The following is a 22,856-nucleotide window of genomic DNA, read 5'->3' on the forward strand; positions in this document are numbered from 1 at the left end:
GAGTCTACGATCACCATTGCCCCAGTCTGCATGCAGTGTTGTGCATGAACGAACGCAAAAGAACGCGTTCAATGAACACGTTCACTTTTATGAGAACGATGAACTGAACGCAGCTCAATGACAAATAATGATTATGAACGGTGAACACGTTCATATTGTAGCGTCCTGGCGTATAGATGACAGGAAACGTCTCTCTTTATGTGTAACTTTATTAAAGTCCAGCGAACACGACACGCTTCTTCCTCTCATCCACCACTGTATTCTTCACTCCCCTTCCTCATTCACCCTTGATACGCCAACTCATTAGCCAATGAGAGCCTGGCATCCCACAAAACCCTACAGCCATTGGCCTAGAACTTTCACGTGCCCCACCCCTACCTGTTCACTGACCCTTGGGACATTTCAATACTTTCTCCTCAGGAGAGACGCTGTCTAAATCGAATGCTTTCACCAAGTCGTTGCTCAGTGCCCGTAAAATGTCCGCGATTTAGCCTAACCGAAACCAACTAACTAGACTTATCACTACGTTACCCATCACCCATGGCACACATATGCACACCAAACAAGCAACGTATTCCAAGTGTTTTCTTCTCTGGCCAGTGTCTCGGCTCCGTACCACACAACTTGGTAGAAGGAAGCTTCATGGATCAGGCTCTGTTGAGCTAGCCTGACGTTGTCAGACTCACAATTCTAGTCAGAATGTGAGTCTGAGACCGCTCCATTGGGCTGTGATTATGGGGCGTGTTTCAACTGACCAGGAAGTAAAATTCTTCTTCGCTCAATTGGATAGACCTACAACCAATCAGAGCAACGTAATATGTGACGTATGCTAAGCAACGCATTGTGCCGGGTTCACACCGGACGCTTCAGCGCAGCGCCAAGCCTTAAATAACAGCTGGCTCCCATCCACTCCCATGTTAAAACTTTGTGCCGGTCACACCGGAGGCTGAAGCACCGCGAGGCAGCCTTGGCGCAGCGCGGTGCTTCAGCCTCCGGTGTGACTGGCACAAAGCCGTGCAGCGATCTACTGGATCAACGGGTGATATTATTAGCGCTGCCCGGCGGTTCAGCGTCGCTTCAGTGTCCGTTGTGAACAGCCAAGCGCCGGGGCGATAGGGATTAGCGCGGTGCTTTGGCGTCGCCTCCACGTTCTGTGTTCCTCTTTCAAAATGAATGCGCTGTCGATGTCTTCTAAAACAGACTCAATGGCAGCATCTACACATCTCAGCTCGCCAGCGGCAGGCATGTTTGTTGAAAACGAATTCAACCCAAGGGCACTTTGATGACGTGGTTGATTACGTTACCGTTGATCATCTGTCAATCATCGTATAAAGCCCGCCCTGACAATCTGATTGTTCCCAACGGAGCGACTCCAGACCGAACCGCCCGACCTAAAATGTTGTGGGCGGGGTTAAGTTCGTCTGGCATCCAGGCTACTGTTGAGCCATATAGTGAATGAATCTGGAAACTTCCCCCCCCCCCCCCCCCCCCCCCCCCCCCACTGGCTTATTCTCTAACAATAGGTTTCATCCAGTATCTAAAAGCCGAAAATATCAAAGTTAAGTAAGGCTGTCAAATATATGTAGTAAAGTAAAAAATATTTTCTCACCGACACACACAAGATAATTTGTCCATCGTCTTAATGTGCTTAGTTCAGTGCTGAAACCACCAGCTGAAGTGTTCTAGTCGGTAAGCGTTCGGTCTCTGAAAAGAGCGACCCGGGTTCGAATCCCACTCTTTCCCGTTTTCAAGCTGGCAATATGTTAATCTTAAAATTGGCAGGACTTCTCCTATTAAATGCAAAATATCTTACACTATGTTAATTTAAATATAAAAACAGGAACAAATTTACTTTAATTAAAAAAAAAGCAGCGCGCGCAATTCCTGCACAATGGGCTTCTGCGCAGAATGTGCGCAGTAGGCTTCTGCGCATAATATGCGCAATGGGCTTCTGCGCAGGATGTGCGCAATGGGCTTCTGCGCAGGAAGTGCGCAGTAGCCCTCTGCGCAGGATGTGCGCAGTAGGCTTCTGCGCAGGATGTGCGCGCGCATTTTTTTTTTTCCCCCAATTTAATTTAATTAAAAAATATATATATTTAATTTAATTAAAAAATTTTATATTTAATTTTATACTAAAACATTTTTTATTACATTTCATCATCATTTCTCCGCGCTGGTTCAGGGGTAAATGATGCTGGTCTTCAAGGTGACTGACCTACGCAAGCCTGTAGCCGCCACCCCCCCCCCACAGGAGATTATGTGCTTGTGTGTGTGGCTGCGGCGCTTCCGGGTTCTTCCCGGCACTACGCTGCCGGTGCGAACAGCCAAAGTATTTAACATGGGCGAGGAAAGGAGGCGGAGCGCTTTTCACAGCGCTTCTACCTCCGGTGCGTCCCCGGGGTTAGAGGATGATGGTGTGACGTTAATGTATTGTTTTACATTGCATGTGTCACGTCATGATAAATCAGTCTCCTATGTCTCCTGTACCAGGAGCCGCCCCTGTCACTGGTTAAGGCCTCAGTATGCTTCTCCGAGTCCGTTTCGGAATGACGGACGGACGGATCGGACGGACCCTTTTTGATTTATAGTTCTATGAGCCTTTTTATTGTGAAAACAATTCACCGCCAGAACAGTAGATGGCGAAACGGAAGTCGAGCTTAGACAAGCCTACCTCATGAGGTATATAGAAGAAGTCCACGCTGGTTTATTTACGTCCTCCCGGCTCCTCACACACAGTGAACGATGGCAACTAACAGAAAAAGGATGTTGATGACGCGACAGTTTTTGCTGAATAAAGTGACACCCAGCGGGTCAAAATGCTTTTGTTATCGTGTCTTAGCGCAGCGGTTCCCCGGTCTTGTTTCCAAACTGCGTTGCTAATTCAACAGCTGCAACAGCTTGAAGCTACACGGAGGCAGCTAGCTCCCCCAGCTTCCACACACAGTCAGCACGGACACCCGATACTAGCTACTACCAAGTGTTTGCTTCTAACCTGACGGTGTTTGAGAAACAGTGTCATGAGCCGTGGGATTAAAGTCAGCGGGTTTTTGCGCTGTTCCCACCGCAGTTAGCATGGTGGCTAGCCCGCTAGCCCCGTTATCAAAGTTCGTTATAACCGTATGTGACCGTACACACATGCTGTAAGTGCTCTAACCAGCCACCGTCAGCCGGACAACGCCGCTGGCTTAACACACTTGTCACATTAATCATAGAGTCGTAGTTGTGATTTTGGTTTATTGTGATGTAGGGAATGGAACAGGAAGTTTCCATTCCGAAATGCTGGCGTTAGCGGACCAATCACAGCCAAGTGCTATCCGTGGGCTGTCCGTCATTTCGACGTATAGTTAGAAAAATGAGCGCGGCACGAAAAGCTCTCCGAGGAGCCTCGGAGAGGCACGGAGAGGGCGTTCCACGTTGGAGAGGGCGGTCCTATCTGTCCGTGTCCGTCAAAACGCAGAAGCATACATTGGCCTTTATCTTGGCTCGCTGTCTGGCCGGTAACCAGCCGTCCGGACCGCTCCGTGAAGAAGGAGGAGGAGATGTTTCTTTACTTGGAATGCGGCCACTTTATTTCTCGGATATACAGCAGGAGCAACACTCGCATCACCTCTAGGTGCTCCGTCACTTCTCCTTATAAACACACTTTTAGCATATTTTCCCACAATACCCTGGTGCACTACGTCACACACTACAAACTTTCCTTAAAGGGGCAGGCCATACCTGCAACACAACAGCTCTCGGTCTCATATACAGATGGCAAGAGAAAGCAGAGACGCAGACTCAGCAACTACATCCGAGATCCGATGCACCTTATTATTATCTGAGGGATTTTACACACTGTCTGATAAACATTCCGACAGTGAAGGCAAGGGGTAGTGATGGATAAGGTTTTCTTTAACAAGTTAAGTCTTTCATTCTCACTGTCCACCTTAAAACTATGAAATGAACTGAAATATTAACTAGTTCAGAATTTAAATGGTGAACTGCGAACGTGAACTATTCATGTTCACTTGTATGAACTGAACTTTGAACTAGTTCATGAGAGTAGTGAACTTGCACAACACTGTCTGCATGTTTTTGGACTGTGGGGGGAAGCTGGAGTACCACACAGATCCACACAGCCGAACCTTCTTGCTTCCTCTTGATGTGCGCTGGTTCATAAACCGTGCAGAGTAACATTTTTCCTACCTGGTTATCAGCAAAGAAAGTTTTGTAGTCCATGTTTTGAAAACAGATCATATTTGTATTACTTTTCACGTGTGGCTTATATGATATGGAGTGATTAACCAAATTTGTGTTGTTTTTACATACATTGCATGTCGGCTTTTTCAGAGTAGTGTTACCAAGACACAATCTTCAGGCCCAAGTTCACATCTTTTCGGAATAAAAGCTCTGTAATTCAGCTTGGTATAAACATAAGGCGTGTCCAAATCTAGGTCCAAGTCCAAAATCTACACTGCACCTTCTTCAGCAAGTTAGAAGCTGATAAGATGAACAGTTTGCGTTATAGTAAATCCATACGTTTTTAGTAGATCCATTCTTACCCTGTGAGGAGAGAACAGAAACAGTGTTTGTGTTCTTTGTTGATTGTGTGTGTTGAAAGGGAGACTGATGAGCACTGAAGCTCATCCAGAGCTTGAGTGATGAATTCAACTAAACTTAGTTTAAATGCAGTTTGCAGTTTGAGGATGTTTTCCTTTGCCAACATCCTCTAAAAAACGTTTAAAAGTTTATATTTTTGTTCTAAGGAATCATGGGATGTTGAGAAATAACGTTTTGAAACAGTAATCAATCACCTCATTGGACGTCAACATTCTCAGTCAGTAGAAGAAGGCATACCAAAGAAAGGTGGAAAGTTTGTCTGTCGCCCACATTGTACTTATTTTATGTAACTGGGACTTCAGTTAGAAGCCGACAGAAACAGGTTGGTGTGCCAGGCTGCTCACATAACCAGCATTTATAGAGTGGAGGCAAACAGAAATGTCAACCTTCTTAATGAAAAGCTTAAAAGTTGAAAAATGAGACTTTTGTGGAAGACAGCGAGACGGAGCATTTCTGACTTATTCAAAGCAGACAAGATTTGAGATTTGAAAAGCGCATCAATTAACTGAGACTTAGATTTTCTGAGCTGAAAATGCTGCTAACTTTGTGTAGATCAATAATAAGGTGACAATTCTTCTTCATCGTGCGATTTCATGTTCGATGATGAATGAAAACAGAGAGAGAGAGAGAGAGAGAGAGAGAGAGAGAGAGAGAGAGAGAGAGAGAGAGAGAGAGAGAGAGAGAGAGAGAGAGAGAGAGAGAGAGAGAGAGAGAGAGAGAGAGAGAAAATAGACCTGTTGAATATCAAAGTTTGGAGAAGTGGTGTGAAACTGCCTTAAGCTGCACACAGCCAACTCTAAACTAAACTATAGCCCAAAGCTCTGCTAAGGCCCAAAATCCCTATGAAATTCAAACAAGCTGCAGCAAACTCCACACACCGTGCCTGATTTGTTTCATGCATTTGTGCATACATGTTGTAACAAATTTGCTTCTTCCATCTGCTTAGGACATTTTTGTACCATGAACGTTGTAGCAGTGGAGCATGTGTATGAGGGGAATAAAAAACCTTGTCAATGCAACGCAGGTAACATGTCATCATGGCAACAGGGGGGAAAAGCACTCAATCTTCCATCTGCTCAGTGCACTTGGAAATATTGTACCAAGAAATACTAGAAAGCAAGATGAGAGAGTATCCACATCATTTTAAATCTCCAAGATGTTCCTCAGCATTGGCACATGCATTGGAAAGGACTCGTTTACAGGTTGATGTTAATCTGATCAAGACAATTGTCTGAATAAGACACTGTCCTGAGAACAATTTAACCCAAATGAGGTCATCCTCAGAATAAGCAATCATCAAATTAAGACACAAGGAGTTTTGAGATGTTAGTCACATTGTGTGGCTGTGGCCCAGGAGGTAGAGGAGGTCGTCCATAAGCTCAGCGGTTCGATCCCCGTTCCGCATGCCGAAGTGCAACATGCTGAACCCAAACTTCTGCTGACAGCGTGTGATAAAGAGATTCACTTCATGAATGGCTGAATGGGAAACTGTAATGTAGTTTTGAGTGGTCACCAACACTAGAAAAGCTCTATGTAGATACAAAGCATTCGTCATTATGTAGACACGTTCATGTCTTAATCACATTATTATCTGTTATTGGAGTTTTCACAGCATTTTGTGACATCCACATACGGCAATTACCAAGTGGAATTTAATGTTCTATCACCAAGTCGTGTAAACATCACAGTCAAAGTAATGTCTTATTGATAATAAAATAAGGCTGTGAAACTAATTTGACCTGGCTCTATGAAATTCATTATTGGTGTTTCTGAAAAATTCCCAAAATGTAATTTAGAGATGAATCACATCAGACTGATAATGAAAAAGGGCGAAAATAGAAATAGGGTGGGCCAGTTGCCATGGGTGGATTATTCTGTTTGTCTGAACCTAAGCAATACAAACTGCTGGACTGAATTTAGCAGAAAAGAAGATTACTTGTCTGTATGAGATATGTAGCATGTGGTGTCTTTGGCTGAAAATGACACATCCTCCTGCAGTCTGAGGAGAAGAACAAAGCCAAGGTCACAGAGCAGGTTTCGATTCACAAATGATGTGGCCATGGTGACCGACTGACAGAGCTGTTCTTCATCCTTGTATCCAACCATCTCTGAGTTTTACTAAGCTTTTCACTTTCTGACAGAGACCCCTAGTATAATACATACGTAAATATTCATGAGGAGCTTTGGGGGCAAAGTTGTTTAAAGTAAAGTATACGTTGCTGCTAATGTATAAACAAACTGCAATCCTTGTTTTAGACACCACAGCTTTTTACCTCCACCAAGGAGGTCATATTCTGTCTTGTCAGCAGGATTACATTAAAACTACCAAACCAATACCCTTGGACCTATGTGGAAAGGGGGGTCGTGACACAACTTGCTCAGTTTGAGTGCAGATTCAAACAACAGAGCTGTCCCAAGAATTGTTTTGCACATTCTTTCATTGCAAGACATTTTTGGGAAACTCTCAAGAAATACTGGCTGTCTATCTCGGTTGTCGCTGCCATCCACATCTGAGTAACGGACATTCCACCATCACAACCTGTGACTACATTTGATCTCAGAATTTCATGTGAGGTAATTCACTAGTTTTTTTCATGTCTCTGAACAAAGGCATCAACCCCATGGTGAAACTATGGGAGAAGTCCACCTAAGGCTTTGTGATTCATTGTGCTGGGGACTGTGTTTGTAATTATCCATGTGGTGGACTGATGAGACCATTCCCTAGAGCAGTTAGCTTGGCAGGCTCTGCCATTAAGTTGCTTTTCCTGCACTGTTGGGCAGTACCGCAATCTTGACGTTTAAACAAATTGTTTCTGATTTTGAATTGTAAAAATCTAACATGTCAAATCTGTTACAATTCAGAGTTAGTGACGCTTGGGAGACGGCATGCAACTTTTGGCGAGAGAATCTGTTTAGAGGCTCTGTAATCATCAGGAGGGCCGACTCAGATCTGAAATTGGTCTGTTTATCCTCTGGTGTGCAGCTGACACGAGATGGGTGTTTTCAAGGTTGGTTCTCTCTGATTCCCACAGGCCCTCAGCATGGTTTTATTTGGTTTGTGTCTTATTCTTCGTATCCAGCACTCACACTTGATTACTGACTTGTGATTGGGTTGGCAAGTGATTAATTATCCTTGATACATTTCTTGTTTATTCTAATGGCTGCTGTGTGGATCCCCCTCCTCGGTTATGGTCCTGAATAAAAACTAAAATTATTCAACTGAGCTCCTCGGAAAAAAGGAGCAAATAGCAGCAAAAAGTGAAGAAATGGGAACAGTTACACAAGAGGATGAGATCAGATACGATATGTTTAGGAAATTTGTCACAGACACACAAAGTATCCGCTGTTAAAAAGCAGTGACATGTTTACATAGATACATAGGTACACACTGCTCATCGTCACTATCAACTAAAACAAAAACAAGTTTTTCGCTTTGACTGTGAATATGGTGTATGGGGCATGGTATAGAGTCATGGTTTTCTATGGTCACACATTTCATATGTAAAGTTCACCAAAGCTGAGCGCCACTTGAAGCCACGCTTCGTTTTTTGCTTCGCCACAGGAAGCAGACGCTTTGTTCACGCCCTCGCTCACGCAGATTGGAACTAAACAGGAGGCAATGGTTTGCCGCTGCTGCATTTGCGGATGTGTGACTGGGCCCTTATACTTTCAATCAGGATTTCCCACTGCTCTCAGTTGATGTCATGCCCCCCACACCAGTTCCCTGTTGAAAGTGTAAAAGTGAGAAAATAACAATCTACAAGGGACAAACCGATTTGAAAGTTAAAGAAATAAGGGATTTGGGGAAAAAAATAAGATATGAAACTGAAAACATAAAATCTGCAGCTGAAATAAAATAAGACCTTGAATATATATAAAAAGATAAAAAATGAAAATTAACACTACATATGAAATAACTCCCAAATTTACTCAAATAATATTTGCATAAAAGAAACCCGTTGAATTCATTTTTTTGTTTAAATTCACTCCTGTTCAGCTTTTTGCATCGTTCACTTTCAAAACTATTATCCCTGATTTGTCTCTTTAGTTGCGGGACACTGATGGAAACAACCTAAAGAAACAACTATGAGTCCCTGCTCATGAATTGTGTTTCAAGTGGAAAATAAGTCTTACAATTGTTTGCTAATAATCAACAAAAATAAATGTTGTCGTGGACTTTTAGCTAAGGCTAAAGTGTTCAAGTCGGCTCGGAGTGGGTTGAGACTTGAAATGCCACCATGCTTCTGGTGTGAGGACAGATGCACACAGTATTCAGGGAAGCCTTCAGCTGTTCAGTGCAATTCAGACTCACAGCCAGTGGACATTAATGAAAACTTAACATACCTGGTAACTTGCTCTAAGTTATATAGAAATGGCCTCAGGGTTTTCTGGGGGGGACTACATGGGGCATGAAGTGATAGAGATCGAAGGAGACCACCAATGTCTTAGTATGTATTATATTGTTTTTATATTGGCATACCACTTGTGAAGGTAGACATTCATTTTTATAAGAATCAAAGTAGTTGTCTATGAAGCAGTGCAATGCAATTGCTTTTACTTCATATTTTATTTTGTAGAGGTGGCAAACAATCACAGAAAACAGCTAAATGTTACAAATCACAAACATTTTTATGACAAAGATCAAAGACAGTTAAACTTAACGCGTTAAAGCTGGACGACAAAATGTTCCGATAAAAGACAATACATCTACAGAAGACATGACACTGCAGCATGTACCATTTCATTAGATGACCACAGCAACAAATAAACCAACAATAAAGCAACTGAATCAATAAATACATCTTCTACATAACTCTGCACATGTACGACTCACATGCACATGTACACACATTTTACTACTTCACCCTCTTGGACACAGACCATTTTTCTCACAAGCAATATTGAACATTTAGAACAAAATATTTTCCACAAATTTCAGTTTTGCTTTTACTGCGTGAACGGCAACCTGAGGGAATGAATGAAATTTCCTTGTCTGCTTCACCAATGCTGGAGCACAGAGATCTCTTCACAGCTAAAATGTTTTCTCAAACCCCCGATTTTTACTCGGGGTCCAAGCAAACAGGCTTGTAGTTTGCATCAAGGCCACTAGTTGGTGAATTTGCTGTAAAATCCTGAAATGTTAGTTTAACGTGCTAGAAGTACATTTTCTAAAGCACTCCAATACTTACAGCGCCATCTGTTTAAAACGTTGCATGTATCATTGATGTACCATCATGTTCACAAGTTGTTAAAGGCGGTTTTATAGTCCTAAAAAGTTCTAGCTATAGTTATGCAGGAGAAAAATGCTACAAATGACTTTGGGTGTTTTCTTTATGTAGGTCTGTCTGATTAACGTGAGGCTGTAGTTTGCCCTTCATGAGTTTCATGTTGGCCACTGTAATGGGAATAATACAAAATCGACTTTTACAAATCAGATCATCGTCAAAGAGACGTTACTGGTTGCACAGAGCATTCCAGGACAATCCTAATCAAAGTTTTGTGCACAAAATGCAAAATAATTAATGTTTTATACATCTTGGCAAAGATCAGTCGATGTACAGTAGTTCATCACGACCACTGAGGCTAAAAGTTCAGAATCATGACATTTGTTTGTTATTCTCTTTCGTCATGAAGAAATCAAATAAATATGGAGGCTCTTAGGCATGGAGCAGGCAGCAGGATCAGGTAATTGATGAGGTTAATGCAGGATAATTTTCAACATGACTGTTCTAGAAAAAAAATCACAGATTCCTCTGAAATACAGCAAAGATCACTCAACATAATTGCAACACTGTGCTTTCAGAGGTTTTTAAATACTGTTACCATGGAGAGAAATAGACCCGAGCTCCACTGATTATGTCTTTTTACATTCGCCCCATTAAAGAGAGGAAAATTCCTTCATAATGTACTCACCCTATGCCGATAGAGGGGGGGGGGGGGGGTGAGGCGTACACAAAACACTTAAACACTTAAATACAATTTAAGTAAACATGGCCCCTTTCACAGACGTCAAAAACAATAGAAAAGAATCATAAAATGCTAGAAGTCCTCGAATATTCTCCTCTTGCACACCAGGAAACCGCACCCATCTGTAAATCATAACATATTCATTAAACTCTACATGCAGGGTTTTATTAACCAGGCTTGGTTTACTACAAAAATATAAATAAACATGAATCTGAGAATAGTTTTCTCCACTTTCTTAAAATGGCAAGATAGGTATGTATCTGCCATTGATTGTTTTCTGTTGTTATTGTTACCCAAAATCTGTGTTGAGTTGTTCACACTGGGAAAAATAAGAACACTTTTCTATACAATGTAGTCCTACAATATACTCAACAGGTGTATGTAAAAACACAGTCACACAAGTGCATTATGCAGCTGCTACTGTTTCCCTAAATTTAAAACAATGGTATGATAGCAGGAGAACAACACATATTACATTGAAACTCCCTCCTCAGCTCAAAGCTTAAGATCCTGTTTACTCCACACTGTCGAGAAGCTGTGAAAGCAATCTGCAGTACATTCACTGAGTGGAACACCATCAGACGTCCATTGGACTTCACATGTCTCAGACCCTGTAATGGGATGTTCGGGGGGGGGGGGGGGGGGGGTGTTACAGTAGAAATGAGCCCTGAACTTTCTATGTCAGTCTCTGAAAGGGAAAACATGTTTTTCCCCTTTTCGACTCCTCCATGCTTTTCAAAAGGAGACAGAAAAAGGAAAACATAACACAAAGATAACCAGCTTGTGAGAACAAATAACCTTCACACAAGTACACATATTTCTACATGAGCATTGATTTCCTGGACCGGTACTTTGCTCACTCATGAGTTCCGGGACCATATGCACATACAACAACAAGGTGTCTCAATGAATCAGATCTGCAGAGACATGAAAAGGGTTGAATAAGTGAAATATAGAGTAGTTGGATATCTGCTAAAACTGACTGGGATTCGTCTTTACAGTTTTCATGTCCTTATCTAGGTTTTTACACAGTTCTGGTATGTCTTTGAATATAAGTTTTACAGATTACTGCTTTCAGTGTAGCCATTGTTTTCAATACCCTCCACAAAACCCAGTACTGCAGAGGGAATCCAATATTCTGGATGCATGTTCTGCCCACTCTAAAGCCTCCAAAGTAGAATAATGTGCTATTTTGCAACCGGTTAAGAGGACGAATGGGAAATACAATAAAAAGTTTAATAAAATAAACAACCACTTTTTTGGGGAAACCCTGCACATCTCCTTATTCATAAAAGTATAAAATTACCATGTCATGGGGCAGTTTCCAGTTACTTTTAACAGAAAATATCTGCTCTTGCAGTTTGGTTGCATATGAGTCTAATCTGAAGGAGAAAGGTTTGTTTATTGGTCGCTGGCAGTTGCTGACATTCTCTGACGTCATGCAAACAAAAATTACCTTGTGACATCGAGGCAGCTGCAGCCTTTGGAGCCAGACTATGATCTGATATGAGAACATATTTGTTTAATTGTGCCATCAACAACACTGCACAAAGATTTAGCTTTTATTACTCTGATCTTGTTCTGAAAGGTTTTCTTTTGTTGCCCGTAGTAGTGGTCTTTAGTGGATGAACACTTATATGAGCCAGATAAGATGGAATGAATTCAGTAGCACACAGACGGCCAACAATATAAAGATACGTTTTCCTACTTGGTTCTTATATGAAGCAACATCAAACTTTTAGCAAAAAGAGGACATTAAGATGCTTTTAATTACATTTTAAATAACAATGTTATCATGTGACCTTCAAATTATGGATTATTATTATTATTATTATTGTTATAATTATGATAAATGAACGGACAAAAGGAAAATTCTAATATATTAGTAGTAGCAGTAGTAGTAGTAGTAGTATTATATACATTTTTTTTTATTAAAATGTTCCCAGGGTGCAAATAAAGGGAACAAGTCCAGCTGAAAGTCGGACCATCAGCTGATAAATGATTTAGTGATAAAACCTTGATATGATTATCACAGACAGAACATTTTAATAAGTAATCATCTGCAATTACTGGAGACTGATAAAGACCTGAATTGATGGATCTGAAAACATTTGATTAAATCTGGACTGGATCTAATGGATTGTAAGTTTTCTCTATGACTTTGTGAGGCAGCTGGAACCACAGCTGTTTGTGTCCCTGCTGCTGAGAGGTCTTTTATCAACAAAAACTCCAGACTGACTGTCAGTGGACGGGTCCCACAGCGCTATCTTGTGCACACTGTGCAAACCCCTCCGGCTGCATGACAGGGAATCAAAGAGGAGCACAAATAGGTACGAGCAGCGGGACAGGAGGTAAATGACCCGTAATCAACGTGAAGAGGATTTCATTGCCACTGAGATTCTGTCTGTCAGAGCGAAACATATTTTTTTCATACTTTCAGAGAGAGAGAGAGGGATTCTGAGGGATGATTGGACTTTGTTGTGACCCCAGCAGGTTCATTCCTGGCTGTTGAGGCTTTGGAAAGAAAAAAAAAACACAGCTCAAGATATCAGAATGAAAGCATGATTTTTTCATCAGATTCTGTTGTGTAGCCGGTGTTAAGAAAACCCCACAATCAAGGGGTTTTGCCATGAGCTCATTGCAAAGGAAAGAAAGAACTCAGTTTGCATCAAATCATTGTTTGCGATGTCCCCATTACATAATAACCCTGTTTAAAGTGTAATGAAGATAGTCTCTTAATATTTTACACCTCCTCAATGAAGTTACAGAATAAAAAAAAACTGTGATGATCAGAAGGATACGAATCAATGGACCCTTTGATGAGACTGTGAAGTCCGCTGCTGTTTTAAAGATCGGACATGTCGACTTCCAATGTTAAGCCAGCTTGGAGGAGTCAAAGGAAAAATGTAAATTTGAAAATCTACAACTCCTGTTGAGGCATATTGTGTGATAATTATTATGAACTGTCAGTTTCTAAAAACTGAGTTCATATTTTTCTCCCAACAATGCATAAAAAAGAGAAAATTGGTGAAAAGATCTTAGTGAAGAAGAAAAAGGCTGGATTGTCCGCTGACCAGTTGAGGCTCCCATTGTCTTATTGATTTCAGTTCAGGCAGAGGCCCCTCTTCAGACGATGATTACAGTCTCTCTTCAGAAACACCAGCGCCTTCTTATTTAAATCCATCACAAAAATCATCTTCTCTCGCGGCTAATATCCTTCGTTGTTCTGATTTCCAGTCGTCTTCTGGACAAGATGAAATCCTCAGACTTAACAATCTCAGACACTGATGTTTGCCTCAGCTCACAGCCACAATGGGCTCCACTGACAGGATGTCAGCTCTCCCTGTGAGTACCTGTCTGGCAGTGAACAGCACATGTGTCTCTTTCAGGTTGTGGGGCTGACTGGAACCACCCTGCTGTGAGGAGCCTTGGCCCGGCTGTGGTAACTCACGCCTCAGCCTCGAGGACTCGTGGTTGTCGGGACAGGCCGGCCTGTGACAGGGAGTGCAGACGGCTGCAGGCCGAAGTTCAGGCTCCAACCCGACCGCCCTCTGTCTCCTCCTGCACATGTCACGCAGCAGCCGCAGCTCATGGCGGAAGGTGGGATTCAGGCAGCAGTAGATGAAAGGGTTGTAGCAGGTGGAGCTCATGGCCAGCCAGTGAAAGCAGAAGTAGAGGGCGTTGGACGAGTGGATGGCCTGGCTGGAAAGCAGCACCACGTAGCAATTGAGCGGGAACCAACAGACAGCGAACACCCCGACCACAAGGAGCAGCATGGCTAATGTCCGCCTCCGCTTTCTCCTCTGGGTGGCGTGCTGAGCGGTCGTGGTGTCGCCAATGGTGTTGTGGCGCCACAACCGACAGGCCACTGTGGTGTAGGAAGCAGTGATGATGAGGAGCGGCAGCACGTAAAGTAATATGAAGGTCAGGAGGTCGATGTACTGCCAGTAGATGTCTGATGGCTCTGGGAAGTCTGGGACGCACAGGCTGCGCTCCTCCTCCTTACTGGTGTAAACATTCACAATACAGAGGACAAAAAGAAGATATAGATTAGGCTGAGGTTATTATGCTGATCAGTTTCTTGCGGGATTATTTTGACAATAAAATGTAACATTACACTACTTTACATATCATTTAGCTGACACTTTTATCCAAAGACAGTAAGTGCAATCAAACATGAGGGTACAAACCAAGAACAGCAAGAATCATGGAAGTACATTAGCTTCAAAAGAGCCAAACTACAAAGGGCTACACATAAGTGCAATTAGACTTTTTGACTACATGTCAAAAAACACATTGTGTTTCATGTAACTGTGAACGTAAAAACCAGACCACAATTTTCCTCTAACGTGATAATCTTCTCTTTTCTTATCTTAACTTATCTTATTTTACCTTATCTAAAATGATCTTACCTTGAAGTATCTTACTTTACCCTACCTTACCATATCATATCTTATCTTAACTTATCTTAGCTTATCTTAAATTATCTTAACTTATCTTAACTTATCTTAACTTATCGTATCTCATCTCATAACGTGATACAACAGAATTTCCATTATCCACCTCCTGGCTTTCTCCAGCACAAGCAGCAGGGCCGGAACTCAAGTTTGTTGACTCCAATAGCCAAAGTCTGTTCCTGTTAGTAAACCTTGTTATACACATGTAACTGATCCCTCCTTGTTGAAATGTGTGAGGATGCAGTATTTCACGGTACCTGTATGTAAAGGTTAGGAGTTTCTGGTAGATTGCATGAGGGAGGGAGAAGCAGGAGGCCATTATCCAGATCACAACCACCCAAACACGACCTTGAGCTTGGGACCTGCGAGGTCTCAGAGGATGTAAAATAACCTAAAGGGAATAAATTGATGAATAAACCAATGAATGAATCACTTCCTGGATTTAAGTAAGATAAAACACATAAAACAAACATTCCGCCCACAAGTGGGTTTTTATCTGGTGCTTGAATTTCAGCTCCACCCACTGTTCATCAGTGAACAATTCGAGGTGCTGAAATGACTCAAATATGCAATTACAAACCCACCAATGCCCTGGTAGCTTGTGCACCAGAGTGTCAACACAAGGCCACGGTGTGCAAGGCGAGCGAAGCTGCATCCAAATTTCTATCACTGTTAATCAACCTCGTTCTCTCTATTTTTAGTCAGATGTGTCATGTGTAAGAAATGTATTTGCAAATATTATTTTGGTTATAGCACTTTATACAGCGCTACATAATTTCACATTTGAACACGCCAGTTTTTCTTATCCACCGTTTTCCACATTTAGATGTAGGTGATGGAAAAAGTGTAAAGATCATTTAACAAGTAAGAGCTCTACATTAGAGACGGTATGTTTAAGTACAAAGCATAGACTGTATTTAAAGATGGACGACACATCTCCCATTCCTCCCGATATCCATCAAATTGAAAACGTCCAAAGGAGAGGGGGGGGGGGGGGGGAGCTTTGTTATCTGTTTCACTCAATTTTGTATAGCATTAAATGACAAGTTGAAACCAAACTTACCAGAAAAAGAGTAACACCTGAAAATACATCAGTGTGATAAGAACGACCTTAAAATGATTTTTATAAAAATGTGTTTATCGTTTACTTTGACTTTTTAGTTTGGTCCATATCCAATTTATTGGGTTTATGACCTATACTGCAGACATCCACCACCATGCTTTGGCTTCACGTTGGGGGAGTCGTCATGTCCTCCAACTTTATATGATAGTCTATGACACAAATAATAAAGATTCAAAAAACACACACATTACACAGAAAGGCCCGTTTCAGTTTCATATAGCTCATTTGTCAGTGGTACTTACCTCAGATTGACTGAAAACAGCAGCCTTAAGATTTATGTGAATCATCATGGCATATTTCTTATTTCTCTTCACCTTAAAAACTTGAAGCAGTTCCTCATTGCTAGTGAGATTATCGATGTGCTCCACTTTGCTGCCAGGTTTTGTCTGAGCGACTCAGGTTTCCAATTTTCCCCTGTATGAAGTGGTGTTTTTCCTATTAGGTTACTGAATCATCATTCCACTTGAGCAGCTTTTGCTGAAATGATTTTTGTTTGGTCATGTTGATAAAATCAGTGAAGTGCCTGCAGCATTACATGGCTTAAGAAACAGCTGTGGTTCAGCAGCACACAGAAGTAAAGCACGAGTCAAACCAAAAATCTGTTGCTTGGATTTGTGAGAGAGAGCGAAAGATAGAGGCGGCTGGTGGTCTGCAGGTCTGAACGGGGTTGAGTGGTTGATTTAACATTTTTTTCAGTTCAGGTCATGTGGTGCGAACTGAATCTCTTCACAGGTCATTCACTGACCCTGTGCATCTTACACAATAGAGAAGTGATTTACCAAAAAGTTAAGCATAATAATATAATTATCAGCAAAGAAAAAAAAATGCAGGTCCTACAGGGAACAGTTATATGTATAAAAAATAGGATTAGGAAGATGTAGCAAGTCACTGCCACAGGGAGGAAGCTGAGAATTAAAGATTATAAATTCATAAACATTTGTTTATTCACAGTGGTTTACGAGCATGGGGCTGACGGACAACCCGGAAACACGAAGGAGAGTGAATTAAGAGATTTGTAATTTCCCCTGCTTCTTTTAACTGGTACAGGAAAAGCCACAAGAAATCACTGGTCAAGTCAAAGGTAAGAACTTATGTGATCTGCTTCAGAGAACCATGTGTTCATTTCATAATTTTTCTCCCATCTGCACAACAAACCACGAAAAATGTCTCCATTATGGGAATTTTTCTACATCTACTAATAGAAGCTTTGGTCCTTTAGCAGCATAAATGAGGGCCTGCATTTACAGCCATTCCTGTCAAATCAATCCTCTTACCCTTCTTCAACCCTCTCCTACAGGTTTCATTAAATCTCATTTAATGAAACATGTTTCATTAAAGGACTGTCTGTCCTTTATGGAAGCAAATCAAATACAGTACATATGCCGAACCGAAGAGAAATGTACAGATTTGTACATGGTGAGTCCTTCCCTCACCAAAAGCAGTATACGGAGACATGCTATGCTATTCAGGTGTTTTGTTAGGTCTGAAGTCTCATCCACCATTTACCTCAATGGTATTTGGCTAGTGACAAAGTTTACTTCTGAGACACCAGAAGTGTTTTGTGGACTCAAACACTTTTTATTTGTATATTTATTTTGGTTTCATATAATTATTTGTGTTTTCCCTTTTTCTACATTTATCTGATCTGATGTGTGTCCATGTGCTGCTGCAACAAATGGTTTACCTCTCTGGGGATCATATACAGGCTTGTTTCATATTATTTTATAGTCTGACTGTGAATAAAAGCACAGAGGATGACTTCTAGACAGCATTAAATAAAAGTCATGGCTGTTTCCTGTGCATCTCTATGACCTAATTTGTCAAATTCACTATCTGGTTTATTTGCTCCTAACCTAAATGCTTCACATATCTATGATCTATGTATTCACCAAAATTTACATGTGACCTCTTATGATTAGACAGTATCCAACCCTAATGTGAAATGTGGTCACAATCTCCCCTCCTTCAGGAGTTATACTATTGTACATGTTGGTAACTGCACTTGCTTGTGTTTCTTGAAAAGCACAAGTCCAGCTGCCTATGTAAGAGAATCTTGAAAGCCAAAATCTAGTCAGTTCATCCTTGAGTCCAAGCAACATTTGTGCCAGATGTGAAGAAACTCCCTCACAGGTTTCCTTCTGTGTTCACAAGAATGGGACAAACGGACAGACCAGAAATATAATGCCTCCGGCTACATCACCCAGATTCTCGTCTTAGCTGCTTTCAGACATGCAATGAACTCTCCTGTAATATCTCCTGACATTATTCCAAAGGGTTTTATGTGTGAGATGCTCAGGACATTATCCGGAGTGTCTCCTGCCAGCCCCCTAGTTAGAACTCCGGATCATGTCTGAATGAGCCAATGCTGACCAAAAAATATCTCAGGATGGAAAAACGGAGCGACGTCTGCAAAGATGTCACAAGGGCTTTCGGTGTGAAGGGTCGATGCCGCTGTCGATGAGCTGTAACCAAAAACACGTGATCATGGTACGTTGAGCCTACCTCTATCTCAAATATCTCACTCCCAGTACACAGTATGAACTGAACATTAATATATAGCCGGTATAGAGATTATTATGTAGCAGCAATATGTAAGGTAAGATGTCAATACCAATTGTCTTTTCTAACCAAAGTTCAAGGCTCCTCAGTTTTCTTTTGTGCAAAGCTCGTCTCTGAAAACGTCTTACAAGGACGGATTCTGATTATGAGCTGGCTGCATTTCTGTCAAGAAATTTTCATTATGACTTTCAGGGTATTCACATTAGAATCAAGACATGCACATCTTTTTTCTCCCACGTGGGACTTGTAAAGTCTGTCACCAAGTCAAACTAAACAAAGCTGAAACCAAACATCAACAATGAGAGCCACGCGTGGATGTGGGCGGTATCTGCTGTGGTTGTGCCGAGTTGTGCAAAAAATGAAAAGAAGCAGATATGGAGTGAATCTGCTGTGAGGAGAGAATCATTATTGTTGTGGCTCAGTTTGTATCGGTTTAAGAGCCCAGAGGAGCCGGATCAGCTGACGGCCATTGTTATCAGCCAATCACCCTGAGCTTAATGTGGAAAGAAAGTCAAAAGTGTCTGCTGAGGTTATCGAAATGGAGTTAAAACTGTAACTAACTTTAAAACCAATAGAGACTAGAGGTTCTTATAAATCAGCAAACTCAATCTGCCAATGAAGATCCAGTAAAATAATTGAAAGCTCTATAACACCTGCTGTGGGAATTTAAATAGGCATTGCAGTGGAAAACAGCTGTTTCCACAGACAAGAATGAACGGCTGTGCTTCAGCTCCTGAGTAATATATCCCAGTTACACAACACATTTGCAGCAACAGGATTTTGACAGATAACCCCCGTGTGTGGTACTGATCACATGTTAGTTTTTATGCCTCCAAGCCAGAGATACCCATAGGCTGTAATGTCCTTATAACATGACAACATGACAACAATGTCATGTTGTAAGGACAGCAGGATATGTATTATACAGTTGAATTGCATTAAATACAGGTATATGCATTTAGTCGGAGCAGACACTTATTTGGTAATAAAGGTTACATTTCTATAGAAATCTGGTATATTTTTTTTTTTCTAGTGAAGAATCTGTGCCTTCATCATCGCAGACTCCCAAGGTTCTCTAGCCCAATGGACATTTTGTTGCCACCTGAGTAAAAAAAAATATATTTGATATGGGCGCCAGACATCCCTCCGCGACCATGTAAATGGACGAGTACAAATACAGAGGCTTTACTAACTGTTATCACAACATTCTGCCATCTTCATGTTCGCAAGCTATATACGCTTCTTCTAGAACAAGAGGAGCATCACTGCGCCATCTTCTGAGAGTTGACCAACCTGACGTCGGTCCAGTGCGATGGCCGTCAGTGTGAGAGTGGAGACGTGCAGGGAGCAGTACTGCACAAAGCGGCTGATGTGACACATGGCCCTCCCAAACACCCAGGTGCTGTTCACGAACCGGACCTGAGGGGAAACAGACACACACGCACACACACACACACACAGAGAGAAAGAAAGAAAGAAAGAAAGAAAGAAAGAAAGAGAGAGAGGGATTTCAGGTCATATACATCTGTCAAATTCCAGATCCCATCTATCCATCCACTAAGTTATATATTTTTTTTTTAAATGTTGAAGTTGAGGGCATGTTACTCCACTGATTCTTTTATCACCACTAAAGCACTGGATCAAACACCAATGATCAAATTACCTGTGAAGTCTCCACATCAGTATTTCACTCACATTGGGGAAATACTTGTAAAGCTTTTGTTTCAAAGAGAGGAATGGACCTGGGGAGAAAAAGGTTTGAAACCCTTGATAGTGAGATAGATAGATATCTACATTTGTATTCACCAGCTTATTTCTCTGAGGGGGGGGGGGGGGGGGGGGGGGGGGGGGTCTTTTGATCTTAAATCTTTCTGCAAAGTTAGACTTCTATGAACACTTAACAGACGACTTCCTGGGAAGGTATTGTACAAATTTATCAAAGTGCACATTTCTTAAGGGTGTACTAAAAAAAATTAAAAGGGGAGAAAGCTGCAGAGTCAAAAGGGACCACATTTCCTCCATGAAGACTATTTTTATTATTTTATAATTAGAATGTTCTATTACTAAGAAATTGTGGTATTTTTGAATCTTTGAACTATATCTAGTAATGTGGTCCAAAAGGTCGAATAGTTGTTTATTTAGTCTGTGCTGCCTCTGCGGTAGAAGGACTAAAGAACACACACACTTTACACATATTAAGTCTTCTATATCAAATGGTCAATTCAACATGTTGCTGAGGGTCTTACCAGGGTGAAGGGTGTGTTGAGGACAGTGATGAAGATGTCAGCCACAGCCAGGTTCATGATGAACAAACTGGTGGTCGACTGGGTGCGCTTGTTTTTCACCAGCACATGGCACACCAGGATGTTCCCGAACAGGGACACCACGATGATGAGGGAGTAGGCGGCCAACAGCAGGACCTTCACACCGCCCTCCTGCGACTCCCCGCCGCGGCTCTTCTTACTGGCCAGGGTGCGCCAATCCTCCAGCAGCCTGTCGTCAAAATCCAGGTGGAAGAAGCCGGAGGTCCGGTTCTCCAGCTGTGCCACCGACACGTTCAGGAAATTCTCCCGGGGGGAAAACATCCCCTCCGCCACAAGTGAGGAGTCGTTGAGGGTCAGTCCCGCTGCTGCTGCTCTGCCAGAGCTGCCAAACCCCCAGAGGAGCAGGCAGAGGTGCACACACACAGCTGTCATGTCTTTTCCTCTTCTTCTTCCTCTGAGCGATGACTGGTGATCACTTAAACTAGTGATGAAGATGATGGTGAGCGTGTGTGAGTGAGTGTGTGTGTGTGTGTGTGTGTGTGTGTGTGTGTGTGTGTGTGTGACACCTGCTCTTTCTGCGGAGCCGCTGAAGAGATGCGCAGCCGCTGGAGCAACAAGTTGAGTGACGCGACTCGGCAGCGCGACTGCAGCTTTTAAACCTGGGTCTGAGTGTGTGTCTGTGAGTGCGTGTGTGTGTGTGTGTGTGTGTGTGTGTGTGTGTATGTGTGTGTGTGTGTGGCACAAGTATTATTGATGTGGGCACCTATAACTTATTTTTATGCAGTCACATTTGTCTTTCTTATGTGGGAAAAAAAAGTGTCGAAACTGTACATCATTCGATTATATGGTGAATATATTTTAAAGATTTCAGTTCAGGAGAGTAAGGGTTACATTCAAGTTTAGGTTAAGGTTAGGTAGGGATAAATTAAGGTGAGGTTTAGGTTAAGTTTTATGTTTAGGGTTAAGGTTAAAGGGATACTTGAGCCAAAAATGAAAACTCACTCATTATCTATACTCACCACTATATGCCGATGGAGGAGTGGAAGAAGTGTTAGAGTCCACAAAACTCTTTTGGGGGTTCAGGGGTTAACAGGGCTGCAGCCAAATCCAATACTTAGTTATGACTATGAGGCTAGGGAATGCTTTATGTAAATTAGTGTCTTCACAAGTAGAAGTGTGTGATTGTGTGTGTGGGTGTGTTTATAGAAAGTTATGAGGGCCAATTTGGGTTCAATACCATCATTGTGAGGACATGTTGGCTGGTCCTCACAAATTAAATTGGCTTTCTGAGGGTTGAGACTTGGTTTTAGGGTTAGACATTTTGTTGTGATGGTTTTGATGGTTAAGGTAAGGGGCCAGGGAATGCATTATGTCAACGAGTGTCTTCACAACTATAGAGAGACACGCATGTGTGTTTGTGATCACAGAGACTGCAGTGAGCTCCAGTTTCCCTGCTTATTGATTTGCAGTCCTTAAACGTAATCTCACAGGTCGGAGCAGAGTGGTGTGTGTTTTGCCCTTAAGGTGGATCAGCTGTTCTGAAAGTCAGAGTCTCCATCCCATGAGAATCTGCATTCATTCAAATATCCTTTAAAACATGGAGGAGCTTCTCTCTTGTGAATCCGCAAATTAAACTCGGGTTTGTTATGCAGACCTTGTGTATTTAGACCAGACTCAGCTCATCTACCTCATGTTCCGATTTGAAGCTGTGATTGTGAGGACAATAAATGCTCCTGCAGTAGTGTACCTCCATGTGGAGCATCATTTTCTATAATTAAGATAGCGATTTATAAATTGTATTTGAAATGAATGGTGTGCCAATTAATTTGGTATTTTAATGAGAAATAAAAATATTGTTTACAAAAAGACGACACATTATTAGGC

General features: G+C 41.8%; 1 protein-coding gene across 1 annotated transcript; it reads right to left on the minus strand.

Annotated features, from left to right (window-relative positions):
- Positions 1-13,865: 13,865 nt before the first annotated feature.
- On the minus strand, positions 13,866-21,404 carry gpr83 (G protein-coupled receptor 83). The gene is made up of 4 exons (XM_053416872.1): positions 20,955-21,404; positions 20,002-20,127; positions 15,284-15,417; positions 13,866-14,574 (listed from the first exon to the last, which is right to left on the minus strand). Exons 1-4 carry the CDS (start codon positions 21,402-21,404, stop codon positions 13,866-13,868), a joined length of 1,419 nt encoding a protein of 472 aa, XP_053272847.1.
- Between the last annotated feature and the right edge of the window lie 1,452 nt (positions 21,405-22,856).

Source organism: Pleuronectes platessa, chromosome 3 (assembly GCF_947347685.1).
Source record: "Pleuronectes platessa chromosome 3, fPlePla1.1, whole genome shotgun sequence".
In the NCBI taxonomy this organism is placed as follows: Eukaryota; Metazoa; Chordata; class Actinopteri; order Pleuronectiformes; family Pleuronectidae; genus Pleuronectes; species Pleuronectes platessa.

What these genes read in the sequence shown, in the direction of transcription:
- gpr83 (XM_053416872.1), bottom strand. Translation starts at nt 21,404, where the DNA reads ATGACAGCTGTGTGTGTGCACCTCTGCCTGCTCCTCTGGGGGTTTGGC. An exon ending in TCGCACTGGACCGACGTCAG is followed by an intron (nt 15,418 to 20,001) that starts GTTGGTCAACTC and finishes TATTCCCTTTAG; the next exon opens with GTTATTTTACATCCTCTGAG. An exon ending in CTCCTAACCTTTACATACAG is followed by an intron (nt 14,575 to 15,283) that starts GTACCGTGAAAT and finishes TGTTTACACCAG; the next exon opens with TAAGGAGGAGGAGCGCAGCC.